Here is a 21877-nt window from a genome sequence, read left to right as displayed (position 1 = left end):
TAATGATAGTAATAGTTTCAAATTTTGCCACAAGGATAGCAATTTAGGGGGAGAGGATGAGTTGATTACATTGACCCCAATGTTCAACTGGTACTTATTTAATCTATTCTAAAAGGATGAAAGGTAAAGTCGACCTCGGCGGAATTTGAACTCAGAATGTAGTGACAGGCAAAACATCGCTAAGTATTTCTTCCGGTGCATTAATGATTCTGCCAGATCGCTGCCTTAATTATTATTATTGATGATAATAATAATAATAATAATCATTTCTCCTATAGGCACAAGGCCTGAAATTTGGGGGGAGGGGGGGCCAGTCGATTAGATCAACCTCAGTATGAAACTGGTACTTAATTTATTGACCCCAAAAGGATGAAAGGCAAAGTCGACCTCAATGGAATTTGAACTCAGAACGTAAAGACAGACGAAATACCACTAAGCATTCTGCCTGGCACTCTAATGATTCTGCCAGCTCACTGCCTTAAATAATAATAATAATAATAATTTCAAATTTTGGCACAAGTCCAGCAAGTTTGGGAAGGGGGTAAGTCGATTGCATCCCCAGTACTCAACTGGTATTTATTTTATCAATCCTGAAAGGATGAAAGGCGAAGTTGGCCTCGGCAGAATTTGAACTCAGAATGTGAAGATGGACGAAATGCTGCTAAGCATTTTGCCAGGCATGCCAATGATTCTGTCAACTCACCACCTTAATAATGACAACAACAACAACAACAACAATAATAATAATAATTCCAGTACATTCTATGGGTTTTCCCTGCTTTATCTCTATCATAGCACATTCCACAATTCCAAAAGTCATCCAGGTGTCACTATTAAAAAAGCTTACAGTTTGCACTAAGGAACCCCATTTGCTCTTGCCTTTGACATAAAGCCTTAAATCCTCCACAAATAGTTTGATAAGTGACAATGCACAAAACTGTTGGTCCTTAAGTCATTGTGTAACTTCTGCTGATTAATATCTATCTGAATATATATATATATATATATATATATATATATATATATATATATATATATATATAGAAGACATGCATACACTGGAAAGAAATGAAGATAGTATGCTCTGTTGGATGTGCAACATCAGTGCACATGTACAACAAAGTGCAAATGTACTGAGAGAAAAGTTGGGCATAAGAGGAATCAAATGTAGCATGCAAGAGAGAAGACTATGTTGGTTTGGACATGTAATGCGTATGAATAAGGACAGCTGCATAAAGAAGTGCCAATCGCCAAAAGTGTATGGTACCAATGGAGAAAGCCTTTGACAGGGTCCCCCAATCCCTTATCTGGTGGTCAATGTGCTAAGAGCTGTACAAACCATGTACAGGGATGCTGTCAGTAAGGTGAGTGTTGGTAATGAGTGTAGTGAAGAATTCCAGGTAGGAGTAGGGGTCCACGAAGGATCAGTCCTCAGCTCTGTCTTATTCATCATAGTCCTCCTGGCAATAACAGAGGAATTTAAGACAGGATGTCCCTGGGAGTTTCTCTATGCTGATGACCTTGCTCTAATAGCTGAGTCACTATCAAAACTAGAGGAGAAGTTTCAGGTGTGGAAGCAAGTTCTTGAATTGAAGGGCCTTAGAGTCAATCTAGCAAAAACCTAAGTCTTAATAAGTAGGAAGGCAGACAAACCACAAAACCCTTCAAGTAGATGGCCTTGCTCGATCCGTAGAAAAGGCATAGATAGAAACTCCATAAGATGTACCCAGTGTAAGCTATGGACACATAGGAGGTGCAGCAATATCAAAGGAAGGCTAACCTTCATTTTGGGGATCACCACTACTTTATTATCTCCCCTTCTTCCTAGCTCTCCTGTGTGACCCTTCTGTCTGGCGTTTGCCATCATAGATCGCTAGCCACTACACTTTCTTTATTTTCTCTCCTTATTTCTTTCTGTGTTCCTTTCTGTGGAAGAGCGTAGGCTCGAAACGTTAAAGACTTTTTCACTTCCTGAGCGTTAAACTAATACATGTGTTTGTTGTCTACACCACCTGTCATCGTCTTTTGTTTTTTTGAGAATTCTCCCTATATACATACATATATATACATACACATATACATACATATATATACATGCATACATATATATTCGACCCCTCCCCTCCTTCAAACGAGCCCTCTTGGTCCACAGCTTCTTCCCTAACCCAACCTCTCAACCCAGTTCGCTCCCCTGCTCCTGCCCACGCTGCTGCATTTGCTCTTACCTCTCCAACACCGCCTTCCTCACAGGCACCCATCATCGACCCTATCATATCACTGACTCCTTCACCTGCACTTCTAGCAACGTCATCTACTGCATAACCTGCTCTCTCTGTCCTTCTCTATACATCGGTCAAACGGGATGCCACTTGGCTGACTGGTTCATGGAACACCTCCGAGACATCAGTTTCAGCAATGACACCCCAGTCTCGCGCCATTTCTGCTCTACCAGACATTCTTTACAACACCTGTCTGTGTTCGGATTGTCCTTGCACAGGAGCCATCTGGACTCCAGTCTTCGCCATGAGCAGGGATGAATCTTCTCTCTTCACTCCTTTGCACCACATGGGCTCAACTCCCCTCCCCTCTTCATCTAACCCTCCTCCTCTCACACCTACTTCCTCCCACTCTGCTCTGACACCTACTTTCTCTCTTCACTCCTACCCACCTTCTCCCTTCATCATCACCCCCTCTCTCATTACCCCACCCCTACACATTCCAACCCCACCCTTGCCTCCCGCACACCACATCACACCGCCCTGAACACACTAGCACTGACCACTTCCCAGCACCTAAACCATCATCCACACACCTACACATGCACATGCCACTGTCACCAGCCCCCTTCCACATACACATAATGCTCTCACATATACATGCACCTTCTTCCTAGCTTTCCTGTGTGACCCTTCTGTCCAGCATTCGCCATGATAGATCACTAAACCTTTTCTATTTTCTCTCCCTGTTTATTTCTGTGTTCCTTTCTGTCAAAGAGCGTAGGCTTGAAACGCAAGACTTTCTCACTTCCTGAGCGTTAAACTAATACATCTGTTTGTTGTTTACACACCTGTCTTTGTCTTTTTTGGTAAATTATCACTATATACATACACACACACACATACATATATATATACATATATATACATACATATATCTACATACATTATATATATATATATATATATATATATACACACATATATATACATACATATTGTGTGACATCTTGGGTAAGTGTGTTCTACTATAGCCTCAGGCTGACCAAGGCCTTGTGAGTGGATCTGGTTGATGGAAACTGAGAGAAGCCCATCACATATGTGTGTGTGTGTGTGAGTGTCTGTATTTGTCCTCCACTACTGCTCAATAAACATTGTAAATCCAAGGCTTCTGTAGAACACAATTGCCCATTGTGTCTTTAATGTAGTGCAATGGCACCTGAAACTGAAAGCAATTAGCTTCAAGGCAAAACTCATAAGCATTAAGCCATGCCTGCACTTATGTGTTTTTGTTTTTTTCCTAAGACAGTCTGAACACAGCTATTTTCAGTAGGTTGGGTGACAATCTCAAAACACCCTCGGATTGCTACCTATGGTGAAATTGTAACAAAACTTGTTCATTGAATGCCAGAAAAAATATTTCGTCACATTCAGAGGAAAATTACAAAAGTAGAAAAAAAAAAAAGATTAAATCTAGCAAATATTTCAATTGCTTTAACCCTTTAACATTTAAACAGGTCATATCTGGTCCAAATATTCTACCTGTGTTACGTTCAAACTGGCCGGATCCAGCCTCTCACACCTACCCTGCAATGTCATTTTAAAAATAAACAATCACATCTTTGAAATCTCAAAGCTATGAGATAATACAGGATTGATTTTATAAAAATGTGAATAAACAACTATTACATTTGACAAAGTAATCTAAATGCTAAAGGATTAAACTCTCAAGTAAAAATACTGAGAAATATTTCATACCACAAAACCTGTATTCAACAGTGTAGCCCTGAACCTGTCCAGATTTTGACTGTAATGGAGGTGTCCACTCTAAATGTACCACTGTTCCTACCTGATTGCGTATGACAGGCTTGCCAGGAGCTGCTGGTCGATCTGAAAAACCATGAATGACAATTAAGTAAATTCTATAGAAACAATAAAAGTGCTCTGTTAATTAACTTACATCAAGACTAGCACTTATAATCATTCCTCGTTAACATCAGTTCAATTGTCTCTCCTGTATACATTAATATATAAATATATATATGACAGTTACAAGCAATTTGTTATTCTACTGTATTTGTCACAATCAAACTAACTACACAATAATGGCTGCCAATTTTACTTCATCCTTGTTTCAACTATATATTTTAAACTATTTAAAACAATTCAATATGCTCAAAAACTTATCTTTCCTAAGAATACTGAAATGCTTCAGCTGATGAGCTTATTTTTATACATTTATATAAACATATATCCATGCATGCACACACATGCACAATTTCTTTTACTGAATTTAGTCAATCACAAAGACCACAACAGTTATTTCAATCTGATACTCACTTTATTTGAATTTGTTTGCTAAATCACCAAGTTACAGTTTCTGATATGACAATAGTTTTTTATACCTGGTGTTTCAAATAAATAAATAGATATAGACAGAGACACATACGTGTATATACATGCATGCACACATGCACGCACACACACACACACAGAGTCCAGTCTGACAAAGCTTAGCACACATCAGTACATGTATTTTTTGCTGTTTACATATAAGAAAGGCAGTTCTGAGAGAACTGGGAATGACTGATTTGGTGTCTGAAACTGGTGAACTATACTTGTAGAAACATGTACCTTACAGTCCAATGATGTAATCTGTATCCCAGCAAGAAGTACTTTCTTACATTGTCTGTAAGAACTTCTCCTCGAAGATAGATACCAAAGTGAAGGTCTTTCCATGTTTGAGTGTAGACAAATGTGTTAAATATAAATGTACAGTTTTATTTTAATCATTGCTGGTTAGTGTGCTTTTATCTAATTAATTCCAGCTTGACAAAGCTTAGCTCATGCCAGTATATGTATTTTTTGCTGTTTACATATATAAGAACACCTGTTTTTAGTGGGCTGCTATCAACTGATTTGGTGTCTAATTGATGAAGCATAGACACAGAAATACATGTCTTACAGTTCAATATCATTTGTAGCTCCGCTCAGTGTTTCACACACAGTTTACAAAGAGAATTTCTTCTTTGAGGCAGTTACCACAGCAAAGATAATTCAATGTTTAAATGTACACAAACATATTATAATATAAATGTACACAAACATATTATAATATAAATGTACACAAACATATTATAATATAAGTGTACACAACACTATATACACATACATATATGATAGCAGAGATACTGTTTGGATTGTACATCTCCTGTAAGAATATCAAACCTAATGACTTGCAGAATTTGTTTTAACTCTTTGTATTCTGAGTTCAAATCCCACCATGGATTATATGGCTTATACTGCCATGTTTGTAGTGTTTAGTGCAATATGTGAGCTATGAGGCACAATAAGGCCGACAAGAGAGGAGTATGCTGAGTGGGATAAGAATGAAGCTAGCAAGATCAGAGGAAAAAAGGTCATTGTAGTAGAGGTAGGCTAGAGAGTTAGCAGAAACATCATGCCTGTGAGCCAGTGGGTGTAATTGTGTTGGTAAGTGAGCCGCTGTCAATCACTTGAATAACCTATATTTTCTGTGACCTGAAATGTTTGTATAAGTAGTAGCTGTGTCAACCCATGTATGTAAGTAGTACACCAATGTGGATTATGCTCAAACTCTGTAAAGGTTTTACTTTTGGATGTCCTTTTTACCACATTGTGAAGTAGGCGGGGTCTTGTTCAGGGGGCTGTGGTACATTGACATGAATTAGTAAGATCAGAACTTTTGACTATGTTGTCAGTTGTCCAGCACCTCACATTTATATACTGATAGTTTTAGACGTTTTCAAGTCATAGACATAACGATATAAAAAATATTTGAAAATATTAAATATATAAAAAAATTGGATATTCCAGAGTAAAAAATAGCAAAATAATAAACAGGAGCAAATAACATGAAACTGTTTGCAAGAGAGTGAATGTGTGTGTGTGTGTGCATGAATGTATGCATGTATGTATGGTGTGTGTGTCTATATGCAAATAACGAAGGACTGTGTCTGTATATGACGATAGACATAAATGTATGCATGCATGCGTGCATATGTATGCATGTGTGCGTGTGATTGCATGTGCAGGTATATATGTGTGTATATAATTTATACAAACCAATGACTGTAATTGAAGCTCTACTCATCACTGTGCCCAGATCACTGCTGCCAATACATAAATATTCTCCATCATCTAACATGGTCACATCAGATATCTATAAAGGAGGAGACAAGACAAAACCAATGAAATAAATTCTAGGAAGAGTTGGGGTTCTTCATGTACGAGTTGAATAATAGCTATACTGGTGGTGGCAGCCATAGCGGAGGTTACAGTAATGGTAGTGACAGGAGATACACATAAGACTGGAGGTGAAGATGGTGGATGAAAATAATGAAAAACATAGTGGTAGTGACAATGACGATAGTGATAGTAATGATAACAATGGTGGTGATAACAACCAATGATGGTGATGGCTATAATGGTAATGATGACAATGATGATGATGATGTCTATGATGGTGATGATGACTGATGACAATGATGGTGGTGATGACTACAATGATGACAATGATGGTGATGATGACTGTGATGATGATGGTGATGATGATGACAATGATGTTGAAGAGATGAGGATGACTGATAACTGTAAAGATGATGATAATGACCACAATGAGGATGATGATGAACATGATGATATTAATGACAATGGTAATAATAACAATCAGGGTGATGACGATGATAATGATAACAGAGAAGATGAGGATGCTAATGATAATGACAATGAAGAAGATGCAACGATGATTATAACAGCCAGTGATACTTACTTGCAACCGTGCCTCACCATTCTCATCACAGTAACTAATTGAAGTTCTTGCACTCGGTATCACAGTGTTGGAATCTGGAGACTTCCAAGTGATAGTTGGTCTGGGGCGACCACAGATACGACAAGTTAACACAGCCTCTTCTCCTGCGTTTACTGTTATATCAGCGAGAGCCTGCTGAATGGTTGGTGCAACTTCATAAATAAAATCGGAACTACTCATCTGAAACAAAGAGAGAAGTTATGTTACCATTCTGGTTTTGCAGTGGTTTGGTATGCAACAAAAGAGAATAAGTTCTAGTATATTTAATAGTCATGCTTTATATCACAGAAAAGCTGGGGGCATTTATCACAGAGGAGAGTTGATGGGTGATGAGGAAGTGCAAGTTGCTCTTTGCATCTTTGACACCTGATCTCTACTTCTTGACAATAAATGCCCCCAGCTCTTCTATGCTACCCTTGGCCTGAACAGCCATCTGAGTGAGGCATTGGCACCCTTCACACTCATCAAGATGAAGAGGCTCAATCAATGGCTACAAATCTGCTACTTGGATATGAGTCAATGCCAACAAAGACATCATGGCAAATAATACTGCTTTTATTTTTATGATAACACTGATAAAATGTTTTGTACTATAAATATTTACCATAATATTTTATACTAGAAATGTTTGTATCATAATATTTTATATCAGAATATTTATATCATGAATTTATCTCAATATTTATGTAATCTCATTCATATCAGAACATCATGAGAAACCTTTGACTTTTTCCATCCAAGGGTTTTTTTAAACCCAATATTTACATGCTATTATTTATAGCTTTATCTACTTTGTGTTCTACCATTAAAAAGATTTATATAATATCTATATTATATTTTTATGTCGTAAAGAATTATATATATATCACAATGTTTACATCATAGTTATACCATATTAAATTCTATATCATTACATATATATATTAAAATATCTAATGCATAAAAGTATATATCATATTTATATCTTAATATTTATACATAATATTTTATATTATAAAATCACAATATTTTATATTATACATTGCAATAGCATCTGATATGAACAATAATATAATATTAAGGATATCTTACACAAACAAACCATACATTTTTATAGAAAAGTACTGTTGAGTTGACTCAATCTGTTCTAGAACATGATAGCCAAGTTACTGGCTATGTAAGTAACACATTTGTAAATAAAGCCACAACATTGGCTACCTATTTCACTTCCAAATCCATGCTGCACACACTGACATAACAAAATCCCACTCAAACTCTCTCTATTTAATTCCATCAGTTTGGCTGCAACAAACACATTGCCCTAAGCATGAAAAATTCATTAATCATTCCAACCCAATAAGACAGTTCTAGTGATGTGAGTGTGCTATTTTCCATTATCTCTGTCAGATTGTGTATTCCAGAGCTGTACAATATTCCCACAAAACTGTTTCTACATAGTTCTATCCTAATTTATGGAAATATGCTATAGTAGGTCCCATTTCCACAAAAGATAGCCTCTTTGACCTTACCAGTTACCAGCTTGTCACTATTAGTGCCTTCCTTTTAAAGGTGGTGGAGATGGCTATGATTCCATTTGTTATCTGGCCAGTGTGTTAGTTGTATACCACTTCCACCAAGGTATGCTCAGCACAATAGCTAGATACATTCCTCAGTCTTTCTTCCCTATAACTGCCATCAACTGGAACTGTCTCCCCAAACACACTGACCAACAACTGAATATCACCTGTATTGATCTCACAAATATAAACCTACAAGAATAATCATGGGCAGTCTTATCTTCATTGTCATCATTTAACGTCCATTGTCCCTGCTGGCATGGGTTGGACGGCTTGACTGAGCTGGCACGCTGGAAGGCTGCACCAGACTCCAGTCTGATTTGGCATGATTTTCTATTACTGGATGCCCTTCCTAACACCAACCACTCTGAGAGTGTAATGGGTGCTCTTACATGCCACCGGCACGGGTGCCATTTACATGAGACTGGGGTGCATTTACATGCCAATTAGTGTGACACCTGTATCTGCCACGACTGTGATTTTGCTTGGCTTCATGGGTCTTCTTCTCAAGCATGACATAATGCCAAAGGTCTTGGTCATTGTCTCTGTGAGGCCCAACACTTGAAAGGAACTGTCACTTCACCTCTGTGAGGCCTAATGTTCAAAAGATGTATTTTACATGCTACCAGCACGGGTGCACTTGGGTTGATGGGTCCTCTCAAGCACAGCACATCGCCAAAGGTCTCGGTCATCAGTCACTGCCTCTGTGAGGCTCAAAGTTTGACAATCATGCTTCACCACCTCGTCCCATGTCTTTCTGGGTCTACTTCTACCACAGGCTCCCTCCACAGTTAGAGATCAGCATTTCTTTACATAGCTGTCCTTGTCCATACACACACAGTTGTCTCTCTTGCACACCACATTTGATTCCTCTTATGCCTAACTTTTCTCTCAAGATGCTTACCCTCTGTCGAACATGCACACTGACATTGCACATCCAGTGAAGCATACCAGCTTCATTTCTTTCAAGCCTATGCATGTCCTTGGCTGTCATAGCCCATATTTCACTGCCATGCAGCATAGCTGTTTGCATACAGGTATCAAACAATTTGCCTTTCACTCTGAGAGAGAGGCCCTTTGTAACCAGTAGAGGTAGGAGCTCTCTGAACTTTGCCCAACCTAATCTCATTCTCACAGCTACGCTCTTGGAGCATCCAGCCCCACTACTAACTTGGTCACCTAGATAGCGGTAGCTATCTACTACCTCTAGCTTGCCCCACTGACAGTTGATGGAGTCTATTTTCTGCACATTTTCAGCATTTATTGTACCTATGCACCTTCCACATACAAAGGTTAGTTTCCCTGTTAACCTTCCTCTGACGTTGCTGCACCTTTTATATATCCAAAGCTTACACTGGATGCATCTTATGGAGGTTCTACCTACACCTTTTCTACAGATTAACAGGGCCATCTATCTGAAGGGATCTGTGATTTGTCCGCCTTCCTACTTACTAAGACTTTGGGTTTTGCTAGGTTAACTCTAAGGCCTTTTGATTCCAGACCTCACTTCCATACCTGGAACTTCTGGCCTGGAGTCTCAAGTCACTAATGACTAGTCTATGCTGGAGGGTACGTTCTTCACCAGGGAGGGTCTTTATATTTAAGAGCAACCATGCATCCTGCTGTCTGGTGAGAATCTCTTCTCTAATTAATTTACAAAATAAATAATTTCCAAAAATAGCTTGAACACATGCAGGTTGATATCTAGGGGAAAATGAGTATAGAGAGGAAATTCTAAAGGCATATGGTTCCGGAAAGCAAGGATTGAGCAAAGTGCTTAGTGCAGCTGAGACACAGCAGGGATGATGAGAGGAAGAGAAGTAGGTCAACAGATTGGCCTGGGCACATCATCTACTTCAGAGCAGAAGTTATTATAGATGCAACAGAAGAGATAAAGAGAACATAGAGAATGTTTGTGGACTGGTGGTTGTATTGTGTTGGTGAATGAACTGGTTGACCTTCTTTTTGATGCACTCTTGGATATGTGTGTGGGTGTCTTTATCAGCAGTGACATACCATGTACATGAACAGTAAGTACTCTAATGCATGTGTCTTTTTGTAGAGGCTTACCAACAGACACTGCGATGTATCAGTCATCATGAAACATTTCAGTTTGGATATTAAACAAACGAATCTTCAAATGAGTGGAGTCAAAACCTCTCTCATTCATGTTATTTCATCTACAATAGAAAAATTCTAATCCAACGTAAATAGATTAATATTGGATTATATTCCTCTCATTCTCTCAAACAGTCTTCCAAGATCAATTTTTAAAGCAGATTAACAGAATGACAGTTTAATAATGTCAGCTCTGTAAATGTAGAGCAATTTAAGACATCAAGCAAATCTACACCTACTTTTGATGTTGATGATGGTAGTTTGCCATCTCGACCCAAACTTCTACTTTTCCGTTCCAAAGTATTTTTGCTGTCAGATTCTCTCTTCAAACTAGATTTACGTAACTTGAACATTTGCCATGATGTTTTTCTGGAGAAGAATGAAAAAACAGAAAAACATAACAATTTGACAAGGATTTTACATATCATAAATATATATCACATTAGTTTTTTTTTTTTATGGGTTTTTTTCAGAGAAATTTAAAGAATTGAGATTCATAATAAAGATCAAGTTCAGAAATATATATCTGTGTGTGTCTGTGTGCAAGTGCATGCACACACACACACATTCACATGGAAACATATATACAGAAGGTGAAAAACAGGGGAATGCAAATGAAACTGGAAGTTAAAGACAGAGATTTGACAAAAATTACTATAGTGATTAATGATTGTTTTTACGAGAAGTTATATAGAGAAATAAATAAATGTTAAATATTTTATTTTTCAATTGTTTTAAAATAAGCATTAGGGTTACTATGTAATTATCTAAATTTCATGGTGGTATCCAACATGACCACAATTCAATGACTAAAACCAGTAGAAAATAAGAAAAACAACACACACACAAACATAATTGTTATCATTGCAATAAACAAAAGTTTATAGCACTGCTTAAATACTACCTTTAAAATACTATGTTAGCAGGTGTGTGTGTGTGTGTGTGCATGTGTGTACATATATATAAATATATATATATATATATATTGCTTGCTTATGGTAATCCATCAAACACACGACATACAGTAGACTTTTCCCTTCATTAGACATCATTACTGGTAAGCAAATGTACTAACTTGAGACTTCCACCTTCATCAACTGAGCCTAAGACAACTCCTGGAATCCATCCTTCAGCTGCTGGTGAAACCTCATTAGCTGCTCTGTGGACAAGAAACATATTATTTTGGTTTGTTGTTAAGATTTGAACTTTCTCTCCTTTGTTGACGGAGATTTCGTCTTCCTTGATAGCGCTGTAGTCAGCAATTACTCTGGCTAATGAATAGTTGCCACCATCACCACCACTCTGCAAGTAAGTAAATATGAAATATAAATGAAATATAGATTAAATAAATAATGAAATATAAATTAAATAAATATGAAATGTATATTAAATAAATATCAAATATATATAAAAGTAGCTATACCATCTTGCATCATTAAGTGACCATACCACTGTACATCATTGAAGTAACCAAACTACTGGAGTATCATTAAGTGTCCACCCTACTGGACATCAATAAGTAATCATACCACTGTATATCATTATTACAAACTTAACTGAATCATTCCCACTCCATTGATTCACTGTGTGATACAATAGTAGATAGGGATCACTGTTGATGACCTCAGTATCTATAGGGTTCTATTCTTCTTAACCCTTTAGCATTCAGATTACTCTGTCTAATGTAATGTTTATTTATTCACAGTGGAGAGGGATTGCATGCTTGCAGAACTTTACCCAACCTCCTTGCATCTTCTGTTATAACACTTTCTGGAAAATGTTACCTAAAGGATATGCTCTGGCTCCTTGTCATCATCATCTTAACTTTTCTTTATGCACCACTCTATCTACCCATATATAACTTGGGGTAGCAATGCATTTCCTTCTACTCAACCTACTCCACTACCATTACCACTGCCTCTATCTCAATAATTCCCCTGGCACATCTTTTCTCATATTAACTACTTTCCTAATAATGTCTCTATTAGTCTTTCTCTTAACTTTTGCTCAACAATAAACCTGTGTAACTCCAATAAGACTCTCATCTTGACGAACTGTGCAACCCATGCAAGCATAGAAAGCAGATGTATGATGATGATGATGATGATATATATATATATATATATATACATCATATATCTCTTTCACACTAATTCTAATATTACTCTTTCACTTTTTGCTGTCTCCTTCATTATTCACACACTCAACACTGTTCACTGTTTCTCTCTTCAGCGTTCTTCTCTTTCATCTCATAAGCTACCAGGTAAACCTCACTGGTGCTGGTGCTATGTAAAAAGTACCTGGTACATTCTGTAATTTGTTGGTTATTCAAATTGCTGTGTTATTCAAATTACAGTGTTGGCATCTTGAGAAAATGCACCCAACACTGCAAATGTTGTTGGTGCCAAGAAGGGCATCTGACTGTAGAAACTTTGCCATTATTGGGATATTGGAGTAAGATATGGTCCTCTGGCTACTTGGATCCTGTTGAGTTGTTCAACTCATTCCAGCATGGAAAACATTTAAAATTTCTATGATGATGATGGTGGTGGTGCTGCTGATGAAAGGATGATGGTGGTGGTGCTGCTGATGAGAGTATGATGATGGAGGCATGATAGTGGCAAAGGTTACAGCTAATAGATGGAGACATGGTGGAATAGAACGTAAGGTTATATAGATAGACAGATGAAGGGACCAATGCTTGAAATACTTGGGTAGCAATGTGGTTTATGGTAAATGTAGCACACTTATCAGAACTATGGAAGCAAAAATGTTTAGGTAAATATATCTCCAAAGATCAAATAGACAAATTCACAACTCCACCACCACCACCACCACCCATACACATCTATTACCTGCATAGCTACCTCTTCACCAATAATATTCCCATCTTCCACTCTAAACTGCTATTAACTCTACTACACTATTAATTGCAATTTAATCTGTTTCTTTAGATAATCATTCTTGAGAGAGAGAGAGAGAGAGAGAGAGAGAGAGAGAGAGAGAGAGAGAGAGAGATATGAAGATGAGAAGGAAGTAGGAAGACAGTTAAGTGAAATTCAGTAAACGTTTAATCTCAGCTGAAATATCAAATGGCAGGTTTTGACAAGTCATGTCACAGGTTCAATACACTCCAGCGTAACTGTTGGCAAACATCAGCAGAGATTTAACATCTACATTTCTTCTGAAGAATGTTCTAGAAAAGAACATACCAGTGTTGTCTAAAACACTGGCAGAATTGGTGAAAGAATGATGGCAGCTGAGCTTGCTGGATAACAACTGATAACAATATGTGTGTATGTATAACTGCATGTACATACACACATACGTATATACATACAATGTGTTTTGATTTTTTTATCACAAACAGCATGTGTGTGACCACATGCATTCACACTCACACAATCAGTGGCGAAAAACAAATGTATATATAGGTGCATGTACAAGTACACACATACACACACTATTAGTCATAAGAACAAAAAAATGGAAAAAACAAACAAAAAAAAAACTTCAACCTATTTCTGTTACATACTTTCTCCATAGTATAATTTTGCTGTTAGTATGCCTGATATTTGGGCAGAAATTCTATCAAGAAAGCCTCAGATTAAACCCCACCATTCCGAGGCATGTTTGCGTGTCTATACCTGAGTGAGTGAATATGTGTGTGTGTGTGTGCGTGTGTGTGTGTGAGAGTGAGAGAGAGAGAGAGAGAGAGAGAGAGAGAGAGAGACTATACAATAAAGTACAGATATAAGGTGATCATCTCAGCAGCAATCTCAGCTTTTAAAAGAGTTGATGGCTGAGTTACAATAAAAATTCCAACTTCATACAGAAAATAGCAAAGGAAGATGTAATAAGGAAGGGAGGGACATTGCCGCCACCGTCACCACCGCCACCACCACCACTACTACTAAATATATGGCTGCTTAACATCACTATGTATCAAAGAGTTCAGTGGAAAGAGGTGGTGGAACCAAGTTAATGATTTATCAAAGATGAATAAAAAGAAAAAAAATTGGTTATAGAACAAGATAATGATTTTTAACATAGGCACAAGGCCAAAAAATTTGGGGAGGATGGAACTGTTGATTATATTGATTTCAGTGCTTGACTGGTACTTATTTTATTGACCCTAAAAAGATGAAAGATAAAATTGACCTTGGAGGAATTTGAACATAGAACAGTGTTGGAACAAATAGTGCAAAACACTTATTTTTTTACAATGTTCTTATGATTACTATTACAGAACAAAATAATAATAAAAGACACAAAGTCAAAATATAATTGTACTTTTACTGTCACATGAAGTCATATAAAATAACAAATTTGGAAATGTTGAGCTGACATTTTGACATATAAGATATATTTATTGTAAGGGAGACAGAAAGTATTATCTTTACAAAAAATAGAAAAATACTAAATTACAACTTTGCAATTGTGCTGCAAATATTTAATGTCAATTGCATTTATTTAAATGTTTTGCGATTATTAAGGGCCGCTATAAGCATATTAGATTGTCTGTACAGAGCTATAATAACTAACTTATTATTAAGATGCTTTTTGAAGGAGATAACACTATGTTTCATTTAGAATTTTCAAAACTTTTGAAAAATAGTTAAAAATGCCACGTGTCCAACAGACTACACTGTCTTTGTCAGTATGAAACCATAATCTTGGTCTTCTTTGCATTTTAAATGCATACATCTCGTTCCGTGGCTCAGGAGTATTTCTCACATTAAATGGATGTGCTCCTAGCATCATCTGACATGAAATTACAGCACAGTGGTTTTAAGTGATTAAGGATGTTGAAAGAGGAGGAAAATTGTCTGGGAAATCTGAGACTCTAGAAATTGAATGGTAGGTAACTTAATATGTTGCTCACTTCAATACAACCACCTTTAGCAGGGTCCATTCTGTTGCAAATATTTGGATGACGTCTTTGGTTTGAGGATAACTTCCTCCCACCAATAAAAGAAAAAAACAAACAAAACACCCTGAAATGGTGCATGGACACTGATCTTCTTCCCCTGAGTAAGTTTTGTAATTTACAAACAGTGGGGCTTCATCGCATAGACAAAAGATTGATTTAAATGTTAGGAAATTGTGATTAAAATACTTATTATCATTCTTGATAGTACTTTGGTGTATGTTGAGGTTGCTAAATTGTAGGTTTGTAAAGTAACTCTACAAGAGTATTGCTGTAGCTAGTCATGTTATTGTTAAATTGTAGGTGCATGTATAGTAACTCTAGATGGCATGGTGGCAGAGTTGATAAAATATCAGTTAAGATATCTTACTGTATTTGTTCTGGCTCTAGGCACTCTGAGTTCAAATACCACTGAGGTCAACTCTTTCAACCTTATATGGCCATATAGTACTGTGAGAAGGGTTGTGAGTACCACTCACAGCATTCCTTTCTCCAAGGACTGCATGAAGAGCTAGCAATTACTTCTCATACAACGACTGATATGCTACCAAAACTATCCATGGATGGCATGATATGCAATACGGCACAAAAGAGAAATTAAGGATTATGAAATAGTGTAACTCTAGCTGCAGTAGCAATAGCTGACCAGGTCAGCTTGTTGAATTGTTTGTGTGATCAATGCAGCTAGCCAAGTTAAATTATAGGTTCATGTGTCTACAGTAACTCTAGGTGTTGGAAATTTGGCTGTTAGTGCTATCATACTGGTTTCAAATTTTGGGACAAGGCCAGCAATTTCGAGGGTACCTATTTTATCAACACCAAAAAGATAAAAGGCAAAGTCGACCTCGGTGGAATTTGAACTCAGAACATAAAGATGGATGAAATGCCACAAAGCATTTTGCCCAGTGTGCTAACAATGCAGCCAGCTCACTGCCTCTTGTTACTGCTATCATATTAAGTGACTGCATAGCAGCTCTCTCTCTAGTTAACTAGTAAGGTTTTGTAGTTGGTTTGTCTCTGCTGTGGCCACTAATATGGCTGTCAGATACAACTGTTGGGTAGTAGAGAAAATACAACACACTCATACTGTCACACTGCAGTCCATACAATAAATCACTGCATGTCAGAGCATAGTTTTGGTCTTCTGCTAGACAAAGGCATATAATATCTAGGGTACTAGATCTGTGGATTGTACCCAAATTTTCAACTAGGTATCAATATGAACATGACTAACCAGAAATGATATAACAAGAAAAAACAGAAACAGGATAACTTGCTGTCAGTCAAGAAGACTGAAGCAAGCAAACTAATTGTTAAAAACCAGCAAACTTACCGGAATTGTTTCTAAATCTGATTGGCTAATGTCCATTCCAATGGTTTTTGAACTTATAGAATCACTGTTAGATCTTTCTTTATTTTCTTGTACAATATCAGGCATGGAATGAGCATTAGTGAAACTTTCAGATGATTTTGTCCCAGAAAGATCTCCTTTTGACTTTCGTAAAGTATTTCGGAATCCTTCAAAAATCGTTTTCTTTGGTTTTGGAGATCCCACCTGACTGTTTGTTGGAGATGAAGAAGACGATGGAATTTTCTTCAAGTCTGTAGGTTTTTTTGAATCAAGTGTCATTTGTTTAGAATCTAATGGAGAATTTGGGCAAGAAAATTGGTCTTCCCGTGTTCCGACTTGGTCCTCTAAATGAGTAACATCTGTTGGCCAGGGACCTGGTACAGATCGACATCTTGCATGTTTGGATGTCTCTAATCGGCCGGATTTATTCTTTGAACTAATACCACTAGATGGAATAGTGTGCGCAGTTTGTAAGTGGTTTAATTTGGCTTGGGCTTTACCAGAATTCTTTAAGAGAGCTTCTTTAGCAAGTGTTCCAAAATCAGGTGTTGATCTGAAAAAGTGGGGAAAAAAAGCCAAGTTAACTGCAGATCAAATCAATAAATCTTTCTCAGTTATTTCTTATTTTCAACATAATGTAATCTTATATGTGTGTAAGTGTATACACACACGTCTACATTTGAAACAGAAATATATAAATATACCAGAAAACATGAGAAAATAAAAAATATGAGAACCTGAAATTCATGCTTCCTCATTGACTCATATTAATGACCATTTCACAATGTGTCCCCAACAAAATCTCCCTCTTACACTAATATCTTTAAGCCAGTATGTCAGATTTTGAAATTTTTTGAACCCTGTCTGTGTGTTTTCATTTTGATTTCATTATAAGAAAATATCCATATCTCTTCTTTAGAGGAGTGACATCTCATTTAATTCACTCAGATCAATATATAGGGAAAATACTCAGGGTTGGCAGCTGCATGAAAAACTAGTAGCAAATTGGGATGTAATATACTTAATGTAATGAGCGAAGGAATTTTAGTGATTCAAAATTAAACCTCTAATGAGAAGATAAAACTAATTTGGATCAAGAAAAGCAAGGAGACAACCCCAGAATTTAAATTTAAAAAAAAATGTAAAAGTAGTAAGTGAGGCTGATCTTCAGTAGTATGGTGACAACTCTGAAGATGTTTCAGTTTAATTAAAGGTTATCAGCAAATCCATGCCTAATTGTTACTGCCAAATCTTTAATTAACAGAGATGTATATAGTATTTTAGTGAATAAATGCTGAGTGGAATGATAACTTAAAAGAATGGCAAGAAAATACCAGGGCACCTGCTAGAGTAAAGACAAATAATAAAGACTGCACTAATATACTTAATAGGAACTTATCTGTACTTTATATTACAGTCTGTAAGTTTGATAACACGAAGGTATGTGGCCTAGTAGCTAGAATGTTGGTCTCACGATCATAAAATCATGGGCCTGATTTCTGAACCGAGTGGTGTATTGTATCCTTGAGCAAGGTACTTCATTTCACATAGCTCCAGTCTACTAAGCTAAAATTGAGTAACAGCTGAGTGCTAGTGCAGCTTTCTCCTTCCAGCAGTTTCATCCTCAACATTCCATTGGCTCAAAGGTCTGAGGGCTGAGAGGGTGTCTATCTAGTCACAATTATATAGATATCTAAAACTACTAGCAAAAGTATGGTACATGCTTCTAGGTCATATTTGCTTAAGAGTGATGGTTAAGCTTGAAGTTTGTTAATTTAAATCTTCAAAACAAATAGGTGAGACAATGAATTGTACAAATAAGGTTCAGAACAATCTCAAAATTGAACCCATCCTGGAATAGATTTGCTAATACAGGAGATAGATTATTCTGTTAATGACAAATAGTGCAATGGTCACTAAATCACACTATTAATATGATGATGTGGACTCAAGTCTTATAAAGTTCTGGAATTTTAATTCTCTTTTGAATGTATTTTATCAATATCTGTTTATTTTGCTTAAAATGTAAACACGTATTCCTTAACCAACTGTATTTCATAATACAATACAAACACATACATATATTTTTACATTTCCCTACATATATATATTTGAATTTAAGAATTTACAAAATTTCAGTTAGTTTATTTATTTATTATTAAGCTTACTCTTAAAAAAGTGTTTTAAAAGCGTTTACAATTATAGACAATATTTACTTGCTATTTTCGTAAAATATTTAAGAAGATATGTCCGTTTGAAAAAACCTCATTATATTTTAAAAGGGAATTTGTTAATCATAAATAAAACCTGTTTTTAATGATGTGGAAACAGCTGTAACTTGATTTGTCATTTGTTTACATAGTAATAATGAAACTGAAGTGAATTTATCATTTAATGATTCAATTATTTAATTATTCAATTTATTATTTTGTTCCTATTTCTAATTTATATATATATATATATATATATAAAGAGAGATTCCATTAAAACAATTATCAATAATGTTTATTTAGTATCTGCTCAAGCATATGGAAAAGCTTACAATAATCTTATCCTTATTTTCTCCCCCAGCCTTGTTTACTTACTGGATGTTAAGCAGGGTTCCTACTTGACATCAGTCAGGTAGACTATGGCAACTAGTGTTATGCAACTTGCATTTACAACACCTATTGATTATGGAAAATATTTTGAACAACAATGGTTAGAGTCAGCAGTTCAACACTACCCAGCCACTGCAGATTAGACTTTATGTTTTTAAATACTCCTCATGAAATAATTTTATTGCTTGGATTTTCAGTTACATGGCCACTCTACATTACACTTCTTTGTAACTGATTACTAACATTGTGGACTAACATCCAAGTCCCGTAAAAGGAGCTTTCTATGATAGCTACATGATTCTCTGAACCCATATCTTATACTGCTCGTGTGTGTTCAAGTGGACTTTACAGCAGATGCAGGCTGTTTCAATGTTTTCATACCTCACTATAATAAGATATGTAAAAAATCTTTGAAATGGGCAACACATGTGCACAGTCAATAAGTTGATTAAAGAATAAACATTCTTTATGTATAATTTAAAGACTCCTTTGATTTTTTGATAGACAACACACACACATATATATTACGTAGAAACGAATTTTAAGTAATCAAACAAAAAAAAAATACATACATAAATTCACATTTTGATAATATCATTATTTTAAACCTTATACATAAATATGACAAATACATACATTATATACAAGAACATAAACATATAATATATATAGAGATATGAGAGAGAGAGAGGGAGGGAGAGAGAGAGAGAGAGGGCAAGAGAATAAAAAGACAAAATATTAATATTAGGTTAGTTTATAGCAAGATTCAAATTACCCATCACCATTTGAAAAAATAAAAAAGAATGTAAAATCAGTTCTGAGTGAAGTGTATATAGAGAGGAGAAGGTTAGTGTAGCAGCATCAACAGTGGCTGGAGCAATGTGATGATGATGTCTTAAAAGCAAGGGTTTAGGGACTTGATTTGTTTTCACTTGTTATAAGGACCAATTCTTATAGGTGAGTACTTATAGGAAGTTGTTTAGTTCCGAATCAGTTCTGACAAAGCAGACTTATGCATTCCAACTATGACCATCCAGTTTTCTTGTATATCAAGAACTACATTATGCTATATGCACTTTCTTGCTTTCTTTTCTTTTAAGATGGTAGAGTGTGATCTGAGGAAGATTTGGTTGTAATTTCTTGCAGGTTGAACAACAACCAAAAAGCTTCTGCCATTGGCTTGGTTTATATACTCAGTTGAACCAATTCCAATGTTATTTTGAACAACCCCCAAGGGGAAGAAATGTGAAGTTGACCATAGCAGGATTTGAGCTGAGAACATAATAGAAAGAGAGTAACCTACTGTCTGAATGATGAGTTAGTAGGACACCCTACTGAGTCTGCCAGCTCTCTATCCTAATAATGACTTCTGACTTGGGCACAAGGCCACAGATTTGTAGTGAAGGGGTATCACTGATTAAACATATCTTAATGTATGAGTGGAACTTACTTTATTTCATCCAATGCAAGAGGTTTAACCAAGAAAGTCAAGCTCTGCAGGTGATTTCGCATTCAGAATATAAAGGGACATAACTAAACACTGCAGGGTAGTTAGCATCACACCCTACTGCTTCCACTAAATTACCATCCTGGAACACTAATAATGATAATATCCTATAACAAATTGCGCATCTTACATAACAGAAGTATTTACATCAAGCTTTAGCATTTTCTCCATTTTTGTTTTGTTTCTTTTTCATTTTTTACTCTCAGATTGATAAAGATTGTTGTAAATAAACCATAGAGAGTTTTCACTGCTATTTTTGGCAGCTCATTTAAATAAACTTTGTGTTGATATTGTTATTTCAGACGTCAGTTCTGTTTACATTATGATTTGCTAAATGCACATTAAATAATTAATCATAGAAAGTCTATTTACTTTAAGAATATTCAGGAACAGTATGCAAACACTATCTCGTGTTTTCACAGACACAGCCCTAAAGTCTTTTTACAAAATGGAATATCATGCAGAGAATGTAGTCTGTAAGACTGATGACTGGTTTTCTAAACCAAAAGTTGCACTTTTTCTTCCAACTCGCATGCCATATTTTCATAAACATCGAAGTAGACATGCTTATAAAGAGACTGGAGTAGGACTCATTTCCAGGGAAATCTTTAGTATCAAAGACAGCACTTTATAGGGTTTGGCTTGCATCATTCTAAGATTACAGTGAGCAGCCACTGGCTGAAATGTGTCAATATTTAGATGACAGAATGAAGTGTTTGAGGAAACGAAGCATAAAAGCAGGGAAGCAAG

General features: G+C 36.2%; 1 protein-coding gene across 23 annotated transcripts in view; it reads right to left on the bottom strand.

Moving 5' to 3' along the window:
* LOC106875262 (kalirin) overlaps nt 1–21877 on the bottom strand; it is a 549719-nt gene that overhangs the window by 29568 nt on the left and 498274 nt on the right. For all 23 annotated transcript variants that reach the window (XM_052965684.2, XM_052965690.2, XM_052965687.2 and 20 more), the window contains 6 exons: nt 17003–17573; nt 11815–12041; nt 10979–11108; nt 7027–7245; nt 6321–6417; nt 3975–4106 (listed from right to left, as the gene is read on the bottom strand). In XM_052965684.2, the coding sequence (XP_052821644.1) occupies nt 3975–4106; nt 6321–6417; nt 7027–7245; nt 10979–11108; nt 11815–12041; nt 17003–17573 (1376 nt within the window). The remainder of the gene's footprint in view (nt 1–3974; nt 4107–6320; nt 6418–7026; nt 7246–10978; nt 11109–11814; nt 12042–17002; nt 17574–21877) is intronic.

The sequence above is a fragment of the Octopus bimaculoides genome, chromosome 2 (genome assembly GCF_046866305.1).
Source record: "Octopus bimaculoides isolate indiv1 chromosome 2, ASM4686630v1, whole genome shotgun sequence".
Classification (NCBI taxonomy): domain Eukaryota; kingdom Metazoa; phylum Mollusca; class Cephalopoda; order Octopoda; family Octopodidae; genus Octopus; species Octopus bimaculoides.
This window is presented reverse-complemented; position numbering and strand designations above follow the sequence as displayed.